General features: G+C 39.2%; 1 protein-coding gene across 6 annotated transcripts in view; it reads left to right on the top strand.

The window, feature by feature from the left end:
• Nucleotides 1–23,260, top strand: part of HECW2 (HECT, C2 and WW domain containing E3 ubiquitin protein ligase 2) — a 396,920-nt gene that overhangs the window by 262,851 nt on the left and 110,809 nt on the right. For all 6 annotated transcript variants that reach the window (XM_055120479.1, XM_055120478.1, XM_055120481.1 and 3 more), the window contains 6 exons: nucleotides 65–140; nucleotides 7,395–7,564; nucleotides 8,920–9,062; nucleotides 14,329–14,429; nucleotides 14,840–16,222; nucleotides 17,429–17,524. In XM_055120479.1, coding sequence (XP_054976454.1) covers nucleotides 65–140; nucleotides 7,395–7,564; nucleotides 8,920–9,062; nucleotides 14,329–14,429; nucleotides 14,840–16,222; nucleotides 17,429–17,524 — 1,969 coding nt within the window. The remainder of the gene's footprint in view (nucleotides 1–64; nucleotides 141–7,394; nucleotides 7,565–8,919; nucleotides 9,063–14,328; nucleotides 14,430–14,839; nucleotides 16,223–17,428; nucleotides 17,525–23,260) is intronic.

Below are 23,260 nucleotides of genomic sequence, written 5' to 3'. Positions count from 1 at the left end.
CTTTATAGTCCATTGAAAGTTCAGGGTTTTTTTGTTTATTTGTTTGTTTTTTTTTTTTCTGCAGATGGGAGCAGAAGGCATGGAAGGAGGTGCTTCAGGAAATCAGCATCCTCGGAAACTCGTTAGCTTTACATTGTCAGGTAAGGATCCTTTCAATATGAAGTTCAGTTGGTGTAGCTTTAAAGGCATAATCACTTCTTTCTACAGACTCATATAAATGTAACATTTGATGTGGGTTTTGGTTTTGGTAATACTTCTAGAAATTCAAGTAAATCCCTTAACATTGTAAAATTTAGATTATTGATATAAATTCAGAAAGTATTTCTTTTATGAAATTTTCTTTTATGAAAAGCACTTACTGTATATAGTTGATTTAAAATATATATTGTAGGGGCTGGAGCGATAGCACAGCGGGTAGGGCGTTTACTTTGCACGCGACTGATCTGGGTTCAATTCTCAGCATCCCACATGCCAGAAGTGATTCCTGAGTGCAGAGCCAGGAGTAACCCCTGAGCATTGCCAGGTGTGACCCAAAAAGCAAAAAAAAAAGAAAATAAACAACTAAAATAAAATACATATTGTAAATAGTGTCAGTCCCATGGCAGAGCTTTGATTATTGAAAAAAAAAAAATGTTCTTACCTGATCTAGGGACAATGTGGAGACTAGGTGAAATAAAGATAGAAGAGAACTTCTCTTTCTGTGGAGATATGCACATAAAAATGGGAAAGTGAAAAGGGCAGTATTTTTTTCATTTTTGATTCAGTAAAATGTTCTAATTTGTTGTATGTATGAAATGAGGTGCGGGCACTATCCTTCAGGGAATTTGTGGTTAACTAAAGTTTAATTTAGTTCAAACCAACAGTCTTTTTAAATAGTAGAAAAAATATCACTTATTATTTAAAAATTTTAGTTACTTTAAAGGCGAATCTATAAACATCAGCTTACATGAACTGAAATTTTTTACACACAGAAAAGTATGTATTTATGGATGTATGTACTTTGTTGCAAAGTTAGATGCATTTCAGACTTAGGTCACAGAAAAGTTGGAAAGCCACTGATTGAAAAATATTAATCGAGGGGGTTGGAGAAGTAAGGTGCTTTTGGGTTTTTGTTTTTGTTTTTGTTTTTTGCTTTTGGGGGCACCCAGCAATGCACAGGGGTTACTCCTGGCTCTGCACTCATTATTACTCCTGGTGGAGCTTGGGGGACCATATGGGATGCTGGGAATGCCAGTGGGCAGCGTGCAAGGCAAATGCCCTACCTCCTGTGCTATTGCTCCAACCCTATAAGGTGCTTTTAAGGTGCCTTAGATGACAAACAACCTAAAGTTGATCCCAGGCATCCCATATGGCCTCCCAGAATCAGCAGGAGTGATACCTGAGTGCAGAGCCAGGAGTAACCCCTGAGCACCACTGGGTATGGCCCAAAACACAAAAAAGCATTGTATGTTGGCAATTATAAGGTTAGAGTTCTGTTAAAAAAAAAAATACCTGAATTTTACATAGATCTTTCAGATAGGTAACTATACTGTACTGCATTTGAAAACAAAGACATATCTGCCACAACATAATATTTGTGGGTTTTTTTTCCATGATATAGTGATTCCAAACTTTAAAGTAAACTCACTTGCTTTCCTCTCCTCCTCCCCCTCAAATGTTGTAAATGAAAACAGATGTTTCTAAAAGTGAGAGAAGTCTGGTCTTGAAACCAGATTTTTTATGATGCATAATTATCTTATGACAAAATTTTGCAAACAATTATATTGCTGGTTCATTGTTTTCCAGATGTCTGTTTATTCTCATGTTTCTTCCTTTCTTGTATGAGGTTATTTAATCACTTTTTAAATCAATTTAATCAATTCTCTGGTGAATCTTAGAAGTTGTGAACTGGTGACTTATAGTTCAATTTTGGCCAAAAAACATCTTAGTTGAAACACTCAGGAGTTAAAAAAAAAAGAAACAAAAAGAAGAAAAATCTAGGTTTAGAAGTGCACTTCCAAGTACTACAACTTTTTTTGGTTTGTTTTGGGGCCAAACCTGGTGATGTTCAGGGGTTACTTCTGGCTCTGCACTTAGGAATTCTCCTGGCAGTGCTCAGGGGACCATATGGGATGCCAGGGATTGAACTCAGGTCGGGATCATGCAAGGCAAATGACTTACCCTCTATAACATCACTCCAGTTCCAAATCCCACTATTTTTGGTACAATTCTCTGCCATCCCCCCTAAAAAAATAAAAAGAATTTTTTTTTAATTAAGACACCATGAGATACATAGTTACAAAGCTGTTTATGATAGGGTTTCAGTCAGACCATGATCCAACACCCATCCATCCACCAGTGTCCATTTCCCACCACCAGTGACCCCAGTCTCCCACCCGACACCCTCCTCCCCCAGACTGCCATTCTCTGGCTCTATGCTGGCTACTTTCCTCTCTCTCTCTCTCTCTCTCTCTCTCTCTCTCTCTCTCTCTCTCTCTCTCTCTCCTTTCTCATCTGCTTCTCCTCTCCCCCTCCATTTGTCTTCCCTCCCTCTTTCCCTCCCTTCTCTCCCTCCCCCCCACTCCTTCCAGGGACTATGGTCTGCTTCACCCCCTTTTTTTTTTGTTTTCATAAAAACATTTTGCTTGGTAATTGAGCTTCAGACCTTCACAATTCTGAGGGTCTCCAAATATAAAAGTTGGTTTTTTAAAAATTATTTTTAGTAGAAAATTCATTTGTATTCAATATAGCAAAGTTATAACCACTGTGTAACTTTTAAGAAATGAAATGTAGGCTCACAGATTTTCATGGATTAAAAATTTTACAAGAAATATAAAAATTTTATACAATAAAGAAAATTCTGTAGTTTGAAAAAAATCCAAGTATATTAGGATGTAAAATTTTATAATGTGACACTGTATGTAAAAATCGTGCCTAAAGTAGACTATAGACCGAGCATGGTGGCCACTCAATACCTCTTTTGCAAACTACAACACCCAAAAGGAGAGAGAACAAGGGGGAATGCCTTGCCGCAGAGGCAGGGTGGGATGGTGGGGAATGGGGTGGGGGTGTTGGGAGGGATACTGGGATCACTGGTGGAGGGATGTAATCAATCACTGTATGACTGAAATGCAAGCACAAAAGTTCATAATCTTATAAAAGAATACTCTATAACAGATTTTAAACTTTAGATTTTATTTTATGAATTATAATAACATCAATTGAAGAAGGCAGAATAGAGAGTTGTGTGAAATGTTCTCTTATGAGATGTTTTTCAAGCTGAATAGATAGCAGAGAAGAGATTCTGCTTACTTGATGATAGCATAATTTATAGTCAAGGGCAACATTTGTCAGGGTAGACAAATAGTTGAGTTGGTATACTTATTTATGAGTCTAATGTATGAAAGTAATTTTAACAAGAAATTGTTAAGGATGGAAAGAAAGAGCTATTTGATAAATTGATCAAGAAGTTTAAATTGTTTTGTATATAAATAAAATCACATGGTTTATGTTTTAAAGAGTGAAAGTGTGGTGAATGTTTATAGATAAAAATGGAAATTATTGGGTCAGAGAGGCAGTACAGTGGGTAAGGTGCTTGCCTTTTACATTGCCAACCTGGGTTCAATCCCTAGCACCACACAGTCTCTGAGTCTAATAGGAGTGATCCCTGAGCATTACTGAATGTTACCCCCAAATAAAACAAACAGAATATTCCCCTGAAATTCATTCCAGAATTTCTTTATTTTTAGGAAGTAATAATTAACCAAACTTCATAGATCAGAAAATTTAGAGTTCAACCTCACCATCGTTTCCTTCATTTAAAAGCATTTTTCTATGCTTCTAAGTGATCAGTATTACTATGTATTAAACACATGCATTGATTTTTATTCCAGAGGGGATGTTAATTAACTCATCATGGGAAAATAAATGTCCAAAAGTTGAAAACCCTAGGATATTTCCTTTTAAAAATTATAAATAAGCTCTAAGGCTCTGCCAAATGCTTCTTTTCTAAATTCAGCTTCTTTCTACATCCTACCTCTACATAGGAAATGGCTAGCTATTTCTAAACAGCTGTTTTATATTTTATCATCTAGTCAGGCATTTGTGATGTACAGAAATGACTAGAAATGATTTTAGTTTGTGAAGCGAGATAGTTTTTATTGAAACTTACTTATGTGACATGGAAGGGAAACGTGTGTGTTCAAGAGAGAACACGGGCTTTTTCAGAGTGGAAATAGGCTAATAAAGAAACAAAGGGACAAGCAAGCAAAATGCATTTTCAAGATAGAACACAGGCTTGAAGAACCCTATGAATGATTGAAGCCTAAAAATGATTTTAAAATATTCAAGTAGTCTATAATGGTAATTCTAAAATCAGTCTAGTTGTTGCATATTGATTTGTGTGATAATATTTCACAGATTTAAGTACTGTAAGAATCACCTACTGTTTTACTTTTAATTATCTGTGGATCACAAATAATTTAACTCCACAACTAAAATAAAACTTTTATTAATTTCCTATAACTTTTTAAATAATACTTTAACCTTTGTACCATGTATCTGCTACATGTTATAAAGTAATACCTTTATATAACATGTTAAACGAACCTTCTTCAGTCTATTAAGTAGCAAAGGTATGAACAATAAATAAAGGTAAAAGAGAACAAGAGCAGAAACGAGGTGGATAAAGGGAGATGAATAATTGGAGTACACAAAATTGTTTACTGTACTTTTTATTTTTTCTTTTATTTTATTTATTATTATTATTATTTTTGCTTTTTGGGTCACACCCGGCCGCGATGCACAGGGGTTACTCCTGGTTCTACACTCAGGAATTACTGCTGGCGGTGCTCAGGTGACCATATGGGATGCTAGGATTCGAACGCGGGTCGGCCGCGTGCAAGGCAAACGCCCTACCCACTGTGCTATCGCTCCAGCCCCCTGTTTACTGTACTTTTTAATAAATATTTGTATAGTGTTTCATTCTGGAAAAGTTTAGTATCCAGATTATCTAAGATTGATCTCTCATCACAGAGGCTTAACCTTCTGGTGGTGCTTTTTGCTTAAAGAATGTCTCGCATTAATAATTTAGCTCTGTCAGGCTTTATGACAGTCATTTTTGTACATGTTACTCCTCATTTACTGCGAAGAAGTTCCTTGTTTGGAAGTAGATTTAATAACTATCGAATTATAGTCTTCTGTGTTTTAGCCCAGGGTGAACATAATCAAAGAAGACAAGACAATATGGAAATTGTCTATTTCTCTTAAAGCTATTTTATGCTAAATAAATCCAGCTGAGAACAGATTTATTAAATCAATGGTAAAATGCTGAATTAATAAATAATTGATGAACTGTAGAGTTTATGAAATGCCAGGAATGGAGCTATAAGGCTAATGAGAGTATGGCAGCTTCTCTGAAGCATCTGTCCAGTTCTTTATTCATCTTTCCTTTCTCCCATTGATTTTTAGTTCAAAGATCTTATTATATTCTATGCAGCGGTCTTAACATAAGTTCCCCTTAGTTGAATTTTTCAATCCTTTATGACATATTAAAGTGCTTCTCTCTGTGTCTGTGCCACTTATGAGTAATTAAAGAGACCTGGTCTATTCTCATCACATATATCTAGGGCACAATTTCTTGTCAGTTATTGATGTGGTGAATATCCTCAGAAGATTGGTCTCTGGAGTGCAAGGTTCAAAGGCCATCCCAGTGCCAGTTCTGACTCAAAGGCTTTCTATTTCAGGAATGGTTTTGCATAGGATAACACTGGTAACCTTGTTATTTCAAGTCACTGTAAAGAGTCTGTTTCTTAATTGATTGGGTAGTCCAATGGCCCTTGAAAGTTTGAAGCTACATACTTAATTCATATTTTAACCAGTATTTAGGTCCTCCCTAAATTGATCATAACTAATAAAGACGTGGAAATACTCTATGTTTCCAGAAGCTTTTAAGAACACTTAGGTTTCGGGCTTACCTAATTCATATGGCTATTTTAAGGAAGGTTAAAGATCCAGAGGAGCCAGCTTTATTTCTTGACTTTTTTTTTTTGAGGGGGGGGGGTGGAGGGCATTTCTCTAAGCAGTGCTCACAGGGCCACTCACTGCAATACTCAGCCACTTGGTCATTTAGCGGATGCTAAAGCCTGCAGTTTGGTGCTGCTTGGCCCAAGTGCCTTTGCCTGCAGGGCCACACCAGGCACAAAACTCAGGGAAGAACCCTAACCCCTGAACCCTGCACTAGTCCTAACCCATAACCCCTCTGCTAACCCATGCACCCTAACTACTGTACTATCACCCTGGCTACCCTAATTCTTACCCTTTTAAAAGTTTCATTCTCTTGACTAATCAGATTTTCTTTAATTCCTTTATCCATTCACATAGTGTGAAACAAGAACAAGCAAATCTACCATGAGTTATGAGATGCATTCATTAAATATTTGAGTTACTTTAATAGGCTCACTTCACAAATATTTGATGTAGCAGATATTCATTACATTTTATAAATGTTTTTTATCTCTCTTTTCTTCTCTTTTCTCCCCCGAACATTCATTGCATTTGTTGACTCTGTATGACATTTAAAATATAGTACAATTGAATGTGTACTCTAAAGTTCCACCCCCAGTTAAACACACTTAGTGCACGTCATAGACCTATGTAGATTTATTTTTCTCTCTCATGAAGGAGAAAAATTTTAAAAGTCGTTTACTAAGGATTTCTGTCTTGACTGAAATGCTCATTGGGAAACTACATAGAAAAAAAGGTAGTAGAGGTACAGTTAGGAGCAAAATAATGCACAGGGAAAGTCTGTTTATGTATATATGGTGTTGGTCAGAGTCTTGCTTCATGTGTGCAACCTGTTTGGAAGATCCATGTGCTGTGGTGTGTCTGAACTGTTTTCTGATTGTGGCCCCTTTCCAACCTTCCTTCCGGTGACCCCCGTGCTGCTGGTTGACCTCCTGGTCTCATGCTGTGCTCCCCTCCCATTAACGCAGTTTTCATGTATGGCCACCTGCCCTCCTCTGACCTTGTTTCCTTCCTGTAGGCCCCCCTCCTCCGTTCTACTCATTAGCCCCATAGTCTCGTGCTTTGCCCACTCCACCATCATTTATACATTTTTCACCCATGTTCCCCTTGAAATATCCTGGAGGCCCACAGCAAACCACGTGGCTCCCAGTTGAAAAATGTGGATCTGCTATTATCAATCACAAATTGCTTGACCTCAGCTAGACAATAATACTATGAATAGTTTTGCTATTTTTGTACCAGATATTTTTTATTAGATTCCTATGTGGTTATTTATGAACAAATTATCATTGAGCTGTTTGTTCTGATCATAATATATGAATCTTTCCTCCTTTTTTCCCTTTTCAACACTTTGTCCCTCTCTCTCTCTCTTTTTCTCTCTTTCTTTAAAGATCTTAGGGCAGTTGGGCTAAAGAAAGGGATGTTCTTCAATCCTGACCCTTATCTTAAGATGTCCATTCAGCCAGGGAAGAAGAGCAGTTTCCCCACATGTGCCCATCACGGGCAGGAGAGAAGATCTACTATCATCAGTAACACCACTAATCCAATTTGGCACCGAGAGGTAAGATCAGCCACCAAGGGTTTTCTGCATGACTGTTAGTTGTCAGCCAAGTCCACTTTCCTCCTCTGGATGGGGTCACTTGAGCTGTTTATGGCTATTCCCTTAAGATCAGAAAAGAGTTTAGAATGAGTCATTCATTTCATTACACAATTGAAGGGGAATCAAAAGACTCAATCATCAAAATAAATATTTTTTAAGAAAATCAAAATGAATGCAAAAAAATTATGATAAAGAAAATATAAAATTTTAAGGGTAGGATCCATGACAATGCCTTACAGAGCTATTTAAACACCTGAGGCAGAAAAAAAATCAATAATATTCATCCTTCTCCTATCGAAATGTTGATACTTTGTTCTTGCATTGATCCTCACAAGATAAAGGAGCTGCTCTCCCTCTGAGCTTTGGCAAGTGTTTTACAAATTCCTGAATTGGGGTTAATGAAGTGAACAACTCAAGTAATTGTCATCCTGAGTGAAGGGAGATTAGGTTCTTGGTATTTTAGACTTTCTCACAGCTAATGATGGTACCAGTCATCTTAGTGCCTTATTTCAGTGAAATCAAGCCAAGGGGGTTCTTATAAGAACTCCGAAGAGGCAAAGAATGAACAAAGAAACATCACTTCTCATTACTAGTGAACAAAGCATAAGTGCTCTTTCCATTTTTCGAATATTAAAGGTATATTTCATTTCAATAGATGTAGGAGTTATGCAGCTAGTTATGTCATTCCCTAAGTATCTAAATGACAGTGTAGTGTAGCAGTGTTGTAGAAATAGTTGACTGCAGAGGGAAATAGTTCAGGGGATCTAAAAGCAGTAGGAGACAAGATGTGGATATTTGAGGCTTGTCAGCACAGCAAAATATTTCTCCTAGATAGTGCTTATGATTTCTTGAAAGGATTAATTTTATACATATTCTTATACATGTTTTAAAAACTACAGTACTCTAAGTAATAAATAACTCTTGAAGATTTTTAGTTATTTAAAAATTGTCTCAGTATAGCTCTTAGAGGCACATAGTAGACATGGAATGATGATAATAGTAGTTTTATTTTTTTAATATTTTGTACTTATAAAGTTCTTAATCATATCACCTGTTCAAGCCTGATGAAAGTTCATAAGGATGAGATTATCATCATCTTTCCATTTTAATGTTTAAGAAATTGAAGCTTAGTTTGTTATTCAGAAGCAAAAGTTAATACTTAGTCTCAGCTTTCTTATTCTAATCAAGTGCTTTTTTCCATTAAGTAGATTTCTTAATTGTGATTAGGATTTTAGCTACCATTTTCTGTACTAGCAAAATGATATAAACTTACAATTGTCTGTTTTGAATCAACATGCTATTTGTTTATATTTCAGAAATATTCCTTTTTTGCACTGCTTACGGATGTTTTAGAAATTGAAATTAAAGACAAATTTGCCAAGAGCCGTCCTATCATCAAGCGTTTCCTGGGGAAACTGACCATTCCGGTGCAGAGGCTGCTGGAGCGGCAAGCCATCGGGTAATCAGCCCTCACTTCTTGGAGCTGTGTCCAGATTAGTTTGTGCAGAAGCCATTGAGATATTTTTTAATCTCAGAACTTTTCTTCCTGATGATAAGTGTTTTAGTAATTTATTTAAGCATCAATTTCTTTTTATTTATTTATTTTTTTGGGGGGGTCACACCCAGCATTGCACAGGGATTACTCCTGACTCATGCACTCAGGAATTACTTCTGGCGGTGATTGGGATGCTGGGAATCTGGGAATGGAACCGAGGTCGGCCACATGCAGGGCAAACACCCTACCCACTGTACCAGGTGTGACTGGTGGCCCAGCATTACAGGGCATCAGAGCACCAAACCTTCAGACCAGCATAGCTGGACCAAGTAGTCCTGGAAGTAGTCTCCAATCCCCCAACATTTTCCCCGACCCCCAATCGAAATCTTGCTATTCCTCAAAACAAGGCTCCTTGTTTTAGGGCCATTTAAAACAAAACCTTGACTTTGAGGAGTTGCTGTAGCAGAGCAATTGTGCATATGCATCCACTTGGGCAATTAGTATGTACTCACTGGGACTCATTAAAATGTCCTTTAATGCCTGTTTTCTTTCTGTGAGCTTTCTGTTAAGTTGTGAATAAAGTTCAGAAATCACAATATGCCTCCATTGCTTATTATAAGTGTTTTGTGTATTTTTACATGGTAAGTAGCAGCAAACCCAGTAACACAAGTGCTGGAGGTAGCATCAAGGGGGCATTTCTGGAGGTATCTTTTAAATGTGGGAGGCCATGGTGATCATATCTTGATAAGAATAGGTGTAAAAGTAGTGAGTAGCAGTACTAAGAGTGAAAGCAGAGCAGTGGCAACCGTAGTAGTAGGAGTTGTCGCACTGTCAACAGAGCAGCAGTCATGATGCATAGTAACAGTGCATGCTGAAAGTTTGCTCTGCTCACCTGAGTGTCTCAACAGCTCTGGGGAGAAGACACCTCATTGTTTCAGAAATGAGGAATCTGAGGCTAGCAAGCAAGTAGTGGGACTTGAATTTGAGTTTATACCAGTCGGCTCTAGAATCCAGGCTTCACTGCCACATTTCAAAGACTTGGGGCATTGTGCTTTTACTCTAGCTAGTTAATGAAGGTTGGTCTTTCACATTCACTCTATAGCTAATTGACTGTTTTGTTTTGGCATTAATTTGGACATAATTTTTCTCATCTGAAAAGTAAACGTCTGACAGGTTAATTTCTAATATTCCTTCAAAATCTGAACCCAGGATGTTCTGACGGATTTTAATTTTCTGGCCATCAGAGGCAGTATGTTTGGGGTTGAGCGGCCTATGTGGAGTAGAAATACTATACTAAAATTTTAGCAGTCTGGTTTGTCTAACGTAAGCTGGGAAGTTACAATTTTTAAGAATAGCAATTATTACATTTAATAGTAGAGATAATATACTCTTAGGAGTTTTAAAAAATGCTTTCAGTATTTATAGAAAGTAAAATTTTTAAGAGTGAGGATAACCATAGGAAATATACTATTTAACATATAGTTTTAATCACATAATTTTTATAATTTATATGACACTTGACAGAAGAGTCAATTTATATATATAGCATTAAGAATTATTAAGGTAGAATTAAACGCCTGTCAGTTTGTGAAAACTGCTGTTGACTTGCAGGCCTTTAACTCCTAAAACCGGATAGCTAGACAATTGCATGTCATGAATTTTTTATATACTAAAAGGAAATTCAAAATGAATTAATTTTACAAATCACAATTTATAAAATGCAAAATATACGCATATATTCATACATACAAAATATATACATATATTCATATATACAAAATTTAATATATGAATATATTAAAAGCATTGCTTGATTCAGATACTGAGGGATCAGGCAGTAAAGATACTGCTTTGTTAAATACTAATGATATAACATATTAATACATCACCTGCTAATATCTAAATAAATATGTATGATCTGAAAACTATTTTCTGTCAAATAGTTTTGTATAGTATAAATAATGCCAGATTTTCATTTCTTATGTTTGGTAAATGGCAGTTCCCTCAGTAGTTGAGGTTCATCAGGGTTTGGTTCCATAGCGCTTCATTTCTGATGCTAGTACTTCTTCTCAATGACCTATCTGCCAATATAATTTTGAATGTAATATTTTTTCAGAGTAACTTGCATTCTCTTCAAACAGCACATTGTTTTCTCATGTTTTGTCAGTCTCGCTAGATAACATTAGTGACAAAACATCTTCGGTAGCAAGAGTTTTTTGGCTCTTATTCTTCATAATAATTGTTTAATTGTAGGATATATAATATTGTTCATAGTAATATATCACAGCAATAGGCAGATCCAGATGAGAGTAAGTATAAGAGAGAAGAGAAATGCCGGCAACTCCCCTGAACGGCACAGCAAAGGACGAAACCCTGGATTTGTAATCTCAGAAAAGAAATTCCTCCCTTTCCAGGTGGAATATTTAAACCGCCAGTTGCCCCAGTTTGGTTAATAAATGAAAACAGCAGCTGACAGCTATTCAAATTCTTTTTTTTAAGAGTCTTGCTTCATTTGATAATTTATTCAACAAATATGTTTGTATGTCTGTGTGCATATATAGTGCTATTGAAGTTAGCACCTTGTGTTGGGCAGTAAGGATAGAATTGTCAGTAAAACACATGTACATTAGATTACAATTATAAGGATGAAACTTTTTTTTTTTTTACAATCCAATAGCACAGTGGGTAGGGCGTTTGCCTTGCACACGGCCAACCGGTTCGATTCCTCCGTCCCTCTTGAAGAGCGCGGCAAGCTTCAGAGAGTATCTCGCCCGCACAGCAAAGCCTGGCAAGCTCCTCGTGGCGTATTTGTTATGCCAAAAACAGTAACAAGTCTCACAATGGAGACGTTACTGTTGCCTGCTCCAGCAAATCGATGAACAATGGGACGACAGTGCTACAGTGATATAATCCAATACTTTTAAATAACATCAATATCAACTCTTTCTTCAATCTTTAAAGAATCTTAAAAGAATCTCTTTCTTTAATCTTTTTGGCCCTGGAGAGAGATCAATTCATTTTTAATAATAGTAACAGCAAAAGTGAAGATATTGTTATTTCAGAACTGAACCGCCAAAGAGATAACTAGGAACTGCACCGTTGAGAGCAGATCCATGTAATTAGCTCCTGGGTTCATGCATTAGAGGACCAAGATTGAGCACCTCTGTGTGCCAGACATTGTGTGCTGAGAAAACGATGGTGAGGAGAAGAAACATTTTGCAGAGTAGAGCCACTAATAAAATTACATTATTTTATTTGACACAGTAATATGGAGACACCTAATATAATTATAAATGCTTATATATCTTTTTAACAAAAAAATTTTAATTACCACTTTAACTAAGAAAAGCAACATGATAAGTCACCTCGAGGTGGAAATGAGTAAATGCTTACTAGTAATGTACATAAATGAATACAGCCTAAAATAACTGAAAATGTACCTGAAGTGAGATCATAATATGGTGACTTTCATCTTAATCTGTACCATAATAGTTGTTTTCCCTGGGACAAGTTACTTGTTCTCCCCTATGCCTTAGTTTTCTTTGCAGGAAGGAAATTGGACTCTGCTGACTCAGGCTGCTAGAAGGATTAAAGGGATGCCCTTAGGAGAGTATATATAGTGGACAACACTCAATTTAAAGAAAGAGTGGTATATATAGTGTATATATACCACTATATATAGTGGTATATATAGAAAGAGAGTATATATAGTGGACAACACTCAATTTAAAGCATGAGCCTAGAAAAAAAGTACTAGAAGATCATTTCTAGAAAAGTCAAAGATGAAATAGCATGTATTCTTTTACATTGATAACATCTATTTTAAATTGAAGATGAAGGCAGAAAACAAACAACATAGTTATGCAAATTGGAAAGAGTTTTCCAGAGGCTCCAAACAAATATCTAGGTTGGGCATGGTGTTTTCTCTCCCAAATTACCATTAGAGGGCAGTGTGAGAGCAGAGATAATAGGATTTAGTGCTGCTCTTTGGTTATGTCCCTTTATTAAGAATAAAGAATCAGAATTAAAGTTGCTTGCATACAAGAAAATGGTGTCATTTTTGTTGTTCTTTTTTTTAATAAACAGAATTAGGAAAAGAACCATTTTTGATTGGACTGAGAGCCTGGATCTGGAGGTCTCTTGTGGTAGCCCAGGACAAGACGACAAAACCCCTCTAGCATCTCCAGCTATCATGGCTCAGCAACCAGCTGAGAATTAATGATAGTGTGGTTCCCCCAATGAGGCCAACCGGCACAGCCTTTCTTCAAGATGTAAACAGCCAGCCTTACTTGACAGATACAAAGCCTGGCTTCAGAGCTGTGGAAGGGGACTTCAATGGTCCTCCCTCTCCCCTATCTCAAGGGAGCTTTAGCCCGTTCACACTGCTCTCTCTCTCTCATTCATGGCTCCTTTTCTGCAGAGCACAGCAGACCTCCAGGCCTTCTGCTGTAGGCCTTTCCTGGGTGTGTTCTTCAGAAACAGCTGCATAGCATGCAAAATGGTAGGAAACCAGTCTTTATACTTTCATTCCAGAGTCAAAGAACACGTAAAATTTAAGTTTTTTTACAGGAAGTTGGTGGCCTTCAAAATACGCTTTTCTTGGTCATGCTTAGCAATAAGAGAACAATCCAGGGATGTGTGTGTATGTGTGTGTGTGTGTGTGTGTGTGTGTGTATGTGTACACGTGGTGTGTTACATTTTATGTTTAATATTTTTTTTCTTGCAAAATTTACTCTTAGGTTAAGGAATATAATTGAGTGCTTGCCTTGCATGGGTTTGATCTGTTACACTACAGAAAAATATTATTTTTTTTTACTGTTACCCCTGGGTTTATAAGTATACATGTTGCAAATAAATAATGTCACATAGGATCACAACAGACTTTTGAACTTTTTGGGTTTTTTTTTTCATATTTACTCAGAGAGTTTTTGTTTTTAACTTAGTCAGTATTGGTTTCTTTCAAGGTATATGTTTAGGAGTTATTTTCAAAGTAACTAAAGCTATGTTGCTATACTCTGCCCACTACCCATATGCCAGTACCACTCAGCCATCATCTATGAGGTGCCCTCTATCCTTGGATTGTCTTCCATCTCTTAGACTTTTATTTTATTTTTGAGTCTGAATGTGTGCAGATTAGGGAGTACGTAGTATTGGGTGGGAGGTGTACTGGAAAAAGACAAAGGCTGACACCAGTGTAGTAAGGATGAAAGAACCATTTCTCCTCTTGCAGTGATCAAATGCTCAGCTACAACCTTGGCAGAAGGCTTCCGGCTGACCATGTGAGTGGGTACCTCCAGTTTAAAGTGGAGGTTACATCTTCTGTGCACGAAGGTGAGCTATCATGTATAAATCCATCTCCATTGGAAAAGCATGCCAAATATTAGTTATCAGTTTGCATTTGAATAGAATTGAATGTGTCCTGTTCTGAAAATAAAACAACCTGTCAAGTTACCTGAAGTTTTCCAAGTAGATATGAGTCTGTTTATCAAAAAGTTTTAAGTCTGCACTTGAAAATAGAATTTCTAGGCTATGGAATTTCCAGCAGTAGTGAACACATCTGCCTCATGCATCAAGCTGAACATCCTCAGGGCATTGTGTGTAGGCGTAGGGAGTCTTGGCGAGTTGATAATACTTAGTGAAAAGGGTGACTTCTTTCAGCTGATGGATGGCAAAAGAATAGGATGTTAAAAGTCCAATCCTTATTACTACTTTGTATTCATAAATGCTCTTTTCTCCTTCAGATGCTTCTCCAGAAGCGGTCGGCACAATACTTGGAGTTAATTCTGTAAACGGAGACCTCGGGAGTCCCTCAGATGAGGAGGACATGCCAGGGGGCCATCATGATGGTCCCGTGTGTTCTAACGGACCTGTTTCCGAGGACAGCGCCACTGAGGGCACCCCCAAGCATTCTTTCAGGACTAGCTCTACTCTGGAAATCGACACCGAGGAACTGACCTCCACTTCATCAAGGACCTCACCGCCCAGAGGACGTCAGGATTCCCTCAACGATTATTTAGATGCTATTGAACACAGTGGCCGCTCCAGGCCTGGTGCAGCTCCCTGCGCGGATAGGCCCATAGGCGCCTCCCCAAAGCTGAGGAGCAGCTTCCCCACAGATACCAGACTCAATGCAATGCTTCACATCGACTCCGACGAGGAAGACCACGAGTTCCAGCAGGACCTGGGTTATACCTCATCCTTGGAGGAGGAGGGAGGGTTAATAATGGTGAGCAGGGCATCGAGAACTGATGATGGGAGTCTGACGTCTCAGACCAAGCCAGACGAGAACGCCGCGGAGACGGAGGAAGCTGCCACAAATGAGGCCACTTCCTTCGAGGACAAGCCTGAACCCCTTCCCGAGCTCGCAGAGAGCTCCCTGCCCGCCGCCCCGCCGGCCCCGGAGGAGAGTGGACCCGACCCAGCGTGTGAGCCCAGCGCAGAGCAGGCCAGCGCAGAGTTGTGCAGCTCCCAGGAGGTGGAGCAACCCACCACGGGGGCGGACACGGGCACCTCGGACACGTCAGCCGGAAGCCGAAGGGCCGCCAGCGAGGCCGAGTCCGTGGATCAGGGGTCCGAGCCTTCCCAGGTGTCCTCGGAAACAGAGCCCAGTGACCCCGCCAGGACAGAGAGCGTGAGCGAGGCTAGCACCAGGCCCGAGGGCGAGAGTGACCTGGAGGGCGCCGACAGCTCCTGCAACGAGAGCGTCACCACACAGCTATCGTCGGTGGACACCCGGTGCTCATCCCTGGAGAGTGCCCGGTTTCCCGAGACACCGGCCTTCTCCTCCCAGGAGGAGGAAGAAGGGGCCTGTGCAGCGGAGCCCCCCAGCAGTGACCCTGCCGAGGGGTCTCAGGATTCTGTTTGCACGCCAGGCTCTTTGCCTGTGGTGCAGGTGCCCCTGGGAGAGGACGAAGGGCCGGGGGCAGAATCAGCCTCGCTCCCTGAGCAGGAGGAGGTGGGCGAGGTCTGGCAGCGGAGGGGCAGCCTGGAGGGAGCTGCCGCTGCTGCTGTCGCTGCCGCCGCTGCTTCTGAGACTCAGCCCCAAGAGGAGGGAGATGCTGGGGAGGCCCAAGGGGCTTGCGAAGGGGCCACTGCCCAGGAGGAGGAGGAGGGTGCGACTGGAGGTAGGACAGGCCTCACGGCCCAGTTCAGCCCTTGGCTCAAACCGCCCGTCTCAGAGAGGAGAAGGCCCAGGGTTCTGTCACCCTGTCGATTTTCTCACTCTGAGACAAAATTTGATCTGAACCTTTCACCTTCAGGGTCTCGGGTTTTATTTCTGTTTTTCCATAATTATCTTATGGCCGAAGGGGGGAAGACGGTGGTGCTGCTTATCAAATAGTGTAGTGTGAAGTAATGCATCTCACTATGGGTCCCAGATTGTAGGTACAAAACCAAACAGGATGGCTGGGTTGATGTCAGGAGTTACAGGAAAAGCTTATCAGAGCTCCCATATAACCCTCCTGCAGGTGTAAAAGGGTCATCTGTGCTTTGCATCCGATACGATATTTGTGCCTTCTGTCCCATAAGAACTGTTGGGCCATGCATTTTGACACTTGAAAAGAATAAACTGATTCAGTGTCTGAGGATGCAAATTTACTCCTAAAGTGTGTTTCAGTGAAGGTGACTTGGTAGAATTATTCTTTTAAAATCTCCATTACACATTCTTTGTATACATAATAGATGGATATTCGAAAGTCTACTGATATCAACTCATGTGCCCAAATTGCATACACCAAGAAATATGAATCATACTCTGTGATTAATTTTTCTACCTAAAGTACTCCCTTTTCTTCCCTTTCCTTATATGTGTATCTTATTTGTGTATGCATGTGTGTGTTTGGGTGTGCATACCCTTTATTATCAGTGGCTGTTAAGTCACTCTAAATTCATGTATGACCAGAACAGTATCCAGGGAGAGAAAAAGTTAGAAATGGAGATTTCTAACTTTCTTGTAGTCTAGTTTTGGATTCAGTATTCACTAGACATCGTGTTTGGTTTCTGGATCCTCTGGCAAATGAGAATAAATAGAAAGAACAGATCAGTTTGAGGTAAATGTTAGTAGTTTTTTTTTTCTTTTTGGGTCACACCCAGCGATGCTCAGGGGTTACTCCTGGCTTTGCACTCAGGAATTACTCCTGGCGGTGCTTGGGGGACCATATGGGATGCCGGGGATCGAACCTGGGTCGGCCGCATGCAAGGCAAACGCCCTACCCGCTGTGCTATCGCTCCGGCCCCAGTAGTTATTATTTTTTAAATCATTTCACTTATTATTCTAGAGACCGAATGAAGGGTACAGCAGTGTTTGGGTAACCTTTTCTCTTTAATCCTAGGTTCTCAGGCCAATGGGCATCAGCCACTGCGATCTCTGCCTTCAGTGCGTCAAGATGTTAGCCGGTACCAGCGGGTGGATGAGGCTCTCCCACCAAGTAAGAACCAGGGAATTAAAGGCCTCCCCTTAATCAGAAGGTGCAAGAATGACCACAGACCTGTTACACAGAGGCTCTGTGATGAGTGTCTGGTCCCCGGAAATGGTCTTGGGCCGGTCACCTGATAAAGTAGCTGTTAAGCTGTTGATGACATGTATCTCTCTCACTATTTTGTCAAACTAAAAGAACAGTTCTGTGTGAGTGAGTGAGTGTGTGTGTGTGGTGTCGGAGGAGGGGGTGGAGGGGTTGGTTACCACTGTAATGCTCATGGAGTTAATATTTGGATTACTTCACATAATTTTGACTGTGAGAGTATGATAGAATTTTTAAAAATTATTCTTTCTGGAGGCATGGACTTTAGTCAGTGAACAAATTTGTAGATCTCTTAGAAGCCTCACTCTATGTCATATGCTGCTTTTTAAAAATTCATTTATAATACTTTAAACCATTAAATATGGGGGTCAGATGTTTTTTTCTTAAAATAGGCAGAGAAGTGTTATTAATTTTAGAAATTATGCTGTCATTTGGAGCATGGTACTTATCTGGGATGGAAAAATATTTCACTTTTTAGAAAATACGTAAATTGATTTTTTTATTTGATGAATAAAATAAATAATTGATGCTGGGAAATAGCTGCAATCTATATTCAGAGACCCTAGTAATCCCCAGGGTCAGTAGTAATTTGGACATACTTCTAGATGCCCTTAGAACAGCATTGTTGCCCTGTGAAAGCAGTGAAAATTGATAACTAATAACAAAACCCAGAAAATACAGTATTTACAACTACATTGAAAAATGAGTCTTTCTGTCTCACTGCTTTTCCTTCCTATTCCCTGTCTCTTTTCACCATCTGATGTGTGCTCATGACAAGGGACCAACGGCGTGGATTCTGTATTTCAAAAATGGTAGGCTGTAAGTGGTGATGGTAGTGATATGCAATTACATGCTCATGGTATCACATTTGCTCCAAAGTTTGAAAGATCTTTACCTGTTCTAGCTGTGGCAACAGAAGATGTGAAAATAAAGCCTGAGAGAAAAATGCTTTCTTTAGAGAAAAAAAAAAAATGAAGTTCATTTATTAGATTGGTTTGTTTGATCATCCTAATTCTCAAGTTTGATCAGTGGGTTGGATTATAATAGGAACAACACTAGTATCTTTAGGAGATGATGCAATGTGAAATTGTGGAAAGCTGTTTATTTGGATAATTGGAAATGTACTGGTATTTCCAGAGGTATCAGGAGCTCTGGCAATGGGGAATGTCAGCAAGAAAACCTAAATCTTTCATCAAGTTACCCTAAATCCCCAGCATTCATGAAATATTCTAGCAGACAGCACAACTGCGATGAAACTAATTGAAGCAACTTTGCAGTTTTGTTGCTGCTTGTATACACACGAGATTGGGAAATGGACGCCTTTCTCCTTCCTCAGAGCCCTTTGCCCTCTCTCAAGATCCACCAGCAACCTTCTTACTACCAAGAGCTCTCCAACAGGCCACTGCGAAGGAATATGTGCCATTATTTAAAGACTAACTAGTTTATTGACACTAGTTGCAACTTTTGAACTATAAATGGAACAGCTCTTTCTTGAGAACGGCTCTTGAACAGCTTTTGAACTATAAATGGAACAGCTCTTTGTCAGCAAAACAATTTTTTAAATGTTCCTTTGGGGATTTGGCTAAAGTGGAAAAGCACATGCCTTGCATGCATGAGACCTGGGTTTGATCCCTGGACCATAAAATGTTTCTTAAAGTAATCTGGTTTTTCAATTAAAAGGAATATTATCACCCTCTTTAGGTTAGGAGGAGGAAAAAAATACAAGTTTTTACCATTTGGAGAAGATAGACTTCCTTCTTTTGTTTTCTAAAATAGTAAGCTAAGAATTTTTATGATTTTATTTTGATGATGCAATTTTTCATCATAAGGATTAAAAATTTTTCATCATAAGGGTGCTGAGATGCTGAGTAATTGTTTAGGTAAGTGCTGACCTAAAAGCTGGATGGTAGAGTTTGTTAAAATTTTCACTTTTGTGGGCTGATGTGATAGTGCAGCTGGGAGCATGTTTACCATGCCTGCAGTTGACGGAGTTCAGTTCTCTGTACCCCATATGGTCCACTGAGTCTCTCCAGAAGTGATCCCTGAGCACACACCCTGGTGTAAACCCTGAGCACTGTTAGATGCAACCACACAAATATTTTTTTTTTTATTTCCCCCCTTTGAAAGTGGAAAAGCCATCCCACTTTACAGGGAGCCTACCTTTGCTACTCACAAGAAAGATACATTTTTTAAAAATTTTTTAATTGGATGAAAGATATATATTTTTTAAGTATTTTTTAAAATATTGAACATGATGTTAATTATTGTGTTATTTTTACATTGAGGAAATAAACTTCCTTATTGTTTACTCATAGAGAAAAGATTAGACTCAGAAAAGAAAAAAATATTTCTAAGTAGTATGTATAGTTGGAGAAAAAAGAATTAGAAACACTGGGAGAAAATTCTAGGAGAGCTTTGTTTATCTGTATATATAAGTAAATGGTAATTAGAATTTCAGGGACCTGCAGAGGAGACATAGGACTTTATCAGCATGGAAAAATGGCATTCTCTGCTCATTTCCAACTGCTCTATACTTTGGTACCTACATTGTATTTACTAAAATAGGTGCATTTCAGTGTCCTTATTTTGTATTCAGTGCACTGGTATTTGGATTACAGAGAGAATATATTTTAGGATTGAAAAAATAAATATTTGACAATTTTTAAATACATTGACATGTTAAAAACTAATTAGTAAGAAATTAATTTTATAGTCTATCCAATATAATGAATAGCCTGACAAACAGGAGAAAATATATTTTTGAGCCAGGCCCTTACTCATGGCTTATATTAGGGATCATTTGACACAGCTTGGGGAGCCAGCCGTGCTGCTGGGGATATAACCAGGGTTGGCCACATGAGAGGCAAGTGCTCTCTGTACTGTACTGTCTCTATAGCCCATGTGACAAGTTCTTAGATGTGTAACCACTGTAACAACTTGCAAATAGGGAGATTTATATAATAAGGGGTCAATTACAGATAATTGTCTGAGCATATCTGATTACACATGCCATCTCTGATTCCCAGAGTGACTCATTATTTAAGCACTTGTCAGTCTCTAGGAGTTATCTGTTCCCATCCCAACCAGTTCTCTGCCTTTCTTTCCTTACTAGGCAAGCCTTTGACCACCTTTGGCCATGCAGATTTGTAACTTCGCATTCTTCGCATTCCACATTTCACATTGTCTAGTATCTTCTGCTTTACATCACATCACCCCCAGTGACTCACTGGGACCTTGGTGGAGTGTGGAGGTGACCAGACTGATTTATTGAAAGGCTCACTTCAACTTTTTAACACTTTTAATTATAACACCTCAAATTGTTATTGTGTGTTACAGTTTACAAAAACACTTTTACATGCTTTCTCTTTTGTAAACATTCTTTGTGAGGTAGATCAAAGTTTTCTTATCTGTGAAGTATAGATTAATGGGACAGTAGAAATCAGCTCATATAATCCCTTCAAATGATGTCACTTCTTTAAGTACCATACTCTTGAAAGTTGAGACCATCTCAAGCATTTTTCTTCTCAGTCAAGCATACTGATGAAAAATTAGAAGAGATGGACTTTTGTGTGGTTGATAAATATCAGATCATAATTTTCTTTGCTGCAGAGTGTCTGCTTATGTTATAGAATATTACTTTTGCTAATATTCTTAAATACCTTAAGTTAGAAGGCTTAGGGGTTTCAATGAAACTTCATTCTTGTGTGGTATTTTCAGACCATCCAGTGAACCAAAACTTCCATTGAAACTTTACAAACTCAAGGAGACTTGATAGCTTCTTGCTGTGCCACTTCATTATTGCAGCTGAACACAAGATCACCTATGTTATATGTCATATATATCTTGCTGTATGTCATATATATGTATATATAAATACACATACATACACACATGTCAGTCTTTGAACATCTGTTTGATGTATTTGAAATAAAGCCAAGTTTTCCAAAGTTGTTTGTTCCTTCTTCTCTTCTTCCTCCTATCTCAAGATCAGAAAGAGATCTTGGACTTACTACAAAGACCATTAGGCTGTAATGATGATCTCCCTATTGGTTCTTCAAATCTTGCTTTAGGCCATGGGCTGTGTGTGCACTGTGACCTGTAGATCATGTTACTCTAATCACTGGTTGAGTGACATTCCAGTGATCCATAGACAATAAGAAAGCTTCGAGGTTTGGAGGTGATATGGTACTGTTCAGAGCCTTCCAGAGAAGCAGCTTGAACTTGAACTTACATGGAGAGTCTTAAGAATTTGCTGTTTCTTATTCCTAGTTACTTGATGATGCAGACAGCTGGAGGGATATCAGAGTTGAAAAACTCAAGGTAGTTAACAGCATGACAAATTTCAATTTTTTTGGTATTCAAGTAAATGGAAAAAAGAATGACTAGCTTCATTTCCTCTGAAAACCTTTTTATTTTTCTCTTATGAGCATTCAGTTATGTCATAACCCAGTGTGGTCCTGGAACAATAGAGAATTGTTGACTGAGTGTCTTCTCCCAGTGGTGGGCAGAAATAGATTTAGGATGAACTGTCTGGATTAGTGAACTCTTACAGGAGCCCAGAACTGATGGCATGTGTCAGGACTATTACATAGCTAGTGTGGTATGTTAGAGTGGGTAGCATTGCACTGTCATCCTGTTGTTCATCGATTTGCTGAGTGGACACCAGTAATGTCTCCATTGTGAGACTTGTTGTTACTGTTTTGGGCATATTGAATACACCACGGGTAGCTTGCCAGATTCTACCTTGAGCGCGGGATACTCTCAGTAGCTTGCTGGGCTCTTTGAGAGGGATGGAGGAATCGAACCTGGGTCGGCCGCGTGCAAGACAAATGCTCTACCCTCTGTGCTATCACTCCAGTCCCTTAAAGTGGGTAGATCTGGAAATATACAGAGAAACATGTATAACTTTTTATGGTTGTGCATGTTGTTACTGAAGCATTCTTTGAAACAAAGACCTAAAAGTAAGGTCTGAATCTTCAGCATTTAATTAACTTATAACTTCTTGTATGTTTAAGGGTAGGGGCTCTTACTCACAGGAGCTTATAAATTACTTTTGAAAAGAAATTAGTACTTCCTTCTGTTGTTAGTTATGGTGGCTCTGCCTGGTGGCGCCCTAGGGCAAGGGCACTGCCAGAGATGGAGTGGGTGAAGTCCTGAAGAAAAGAAGAATCAGGGATCAAAGTCTGGGTTTTGCACATGCAAGGCCTATGCCCTGCAACTTGACCTGTACCCCTGTCCTCTCCCCCGCCCCCCCCCCCACCCTGTGAATTTCACAACAGAAAGAAAGAAGCCATGGGTACACTTGGGACTGGGATTCAAGTGTTCAGTGGCCAAGAACCCCCTCCCTAGCCCGTCACTGGTGACAGACAGACGAAGGGCCAGGGAACAAAGAAACAGGACCCCAGGTTGGTTGATAGTCAGTTTATTTCTCTCTCCTCCCCAGCGTAGTCCGATCACTCCCTTTACAGCACAGTCCTAGTCATAGTTTTGGTCATAGCCCCAGTTATCAGACCTCCATCATCCTAGTCTCCTTGTAGTCCTCCCTTCTCCATAGGCCTCTAGTCCCCCTTTCCTCTTATAGAATAGTTATACGAAATCATGAAGGGTGGGTGTTGAGCATTGTCATAACAACAAACAGGTAAA

This window comes from Sorex araneus, chromosome X (genome assembly GCF_027595985.1).
Source record: "Sorex araneus isolate mSorAra2 chromosome X, mSorAra2.pri, whole genome shotgun sequence".
Classification (NCBI taxonomy): Eukaryota; Metazoa; Chordata; class Mammalia; order Eulipotyphla; family Soricidae; genus Sorex; species Sorex araneus.
Note: the sequence above shows the minus strand (reverse complement) of the source record. Positions and strands in the feature narration are given on the sequence as shown.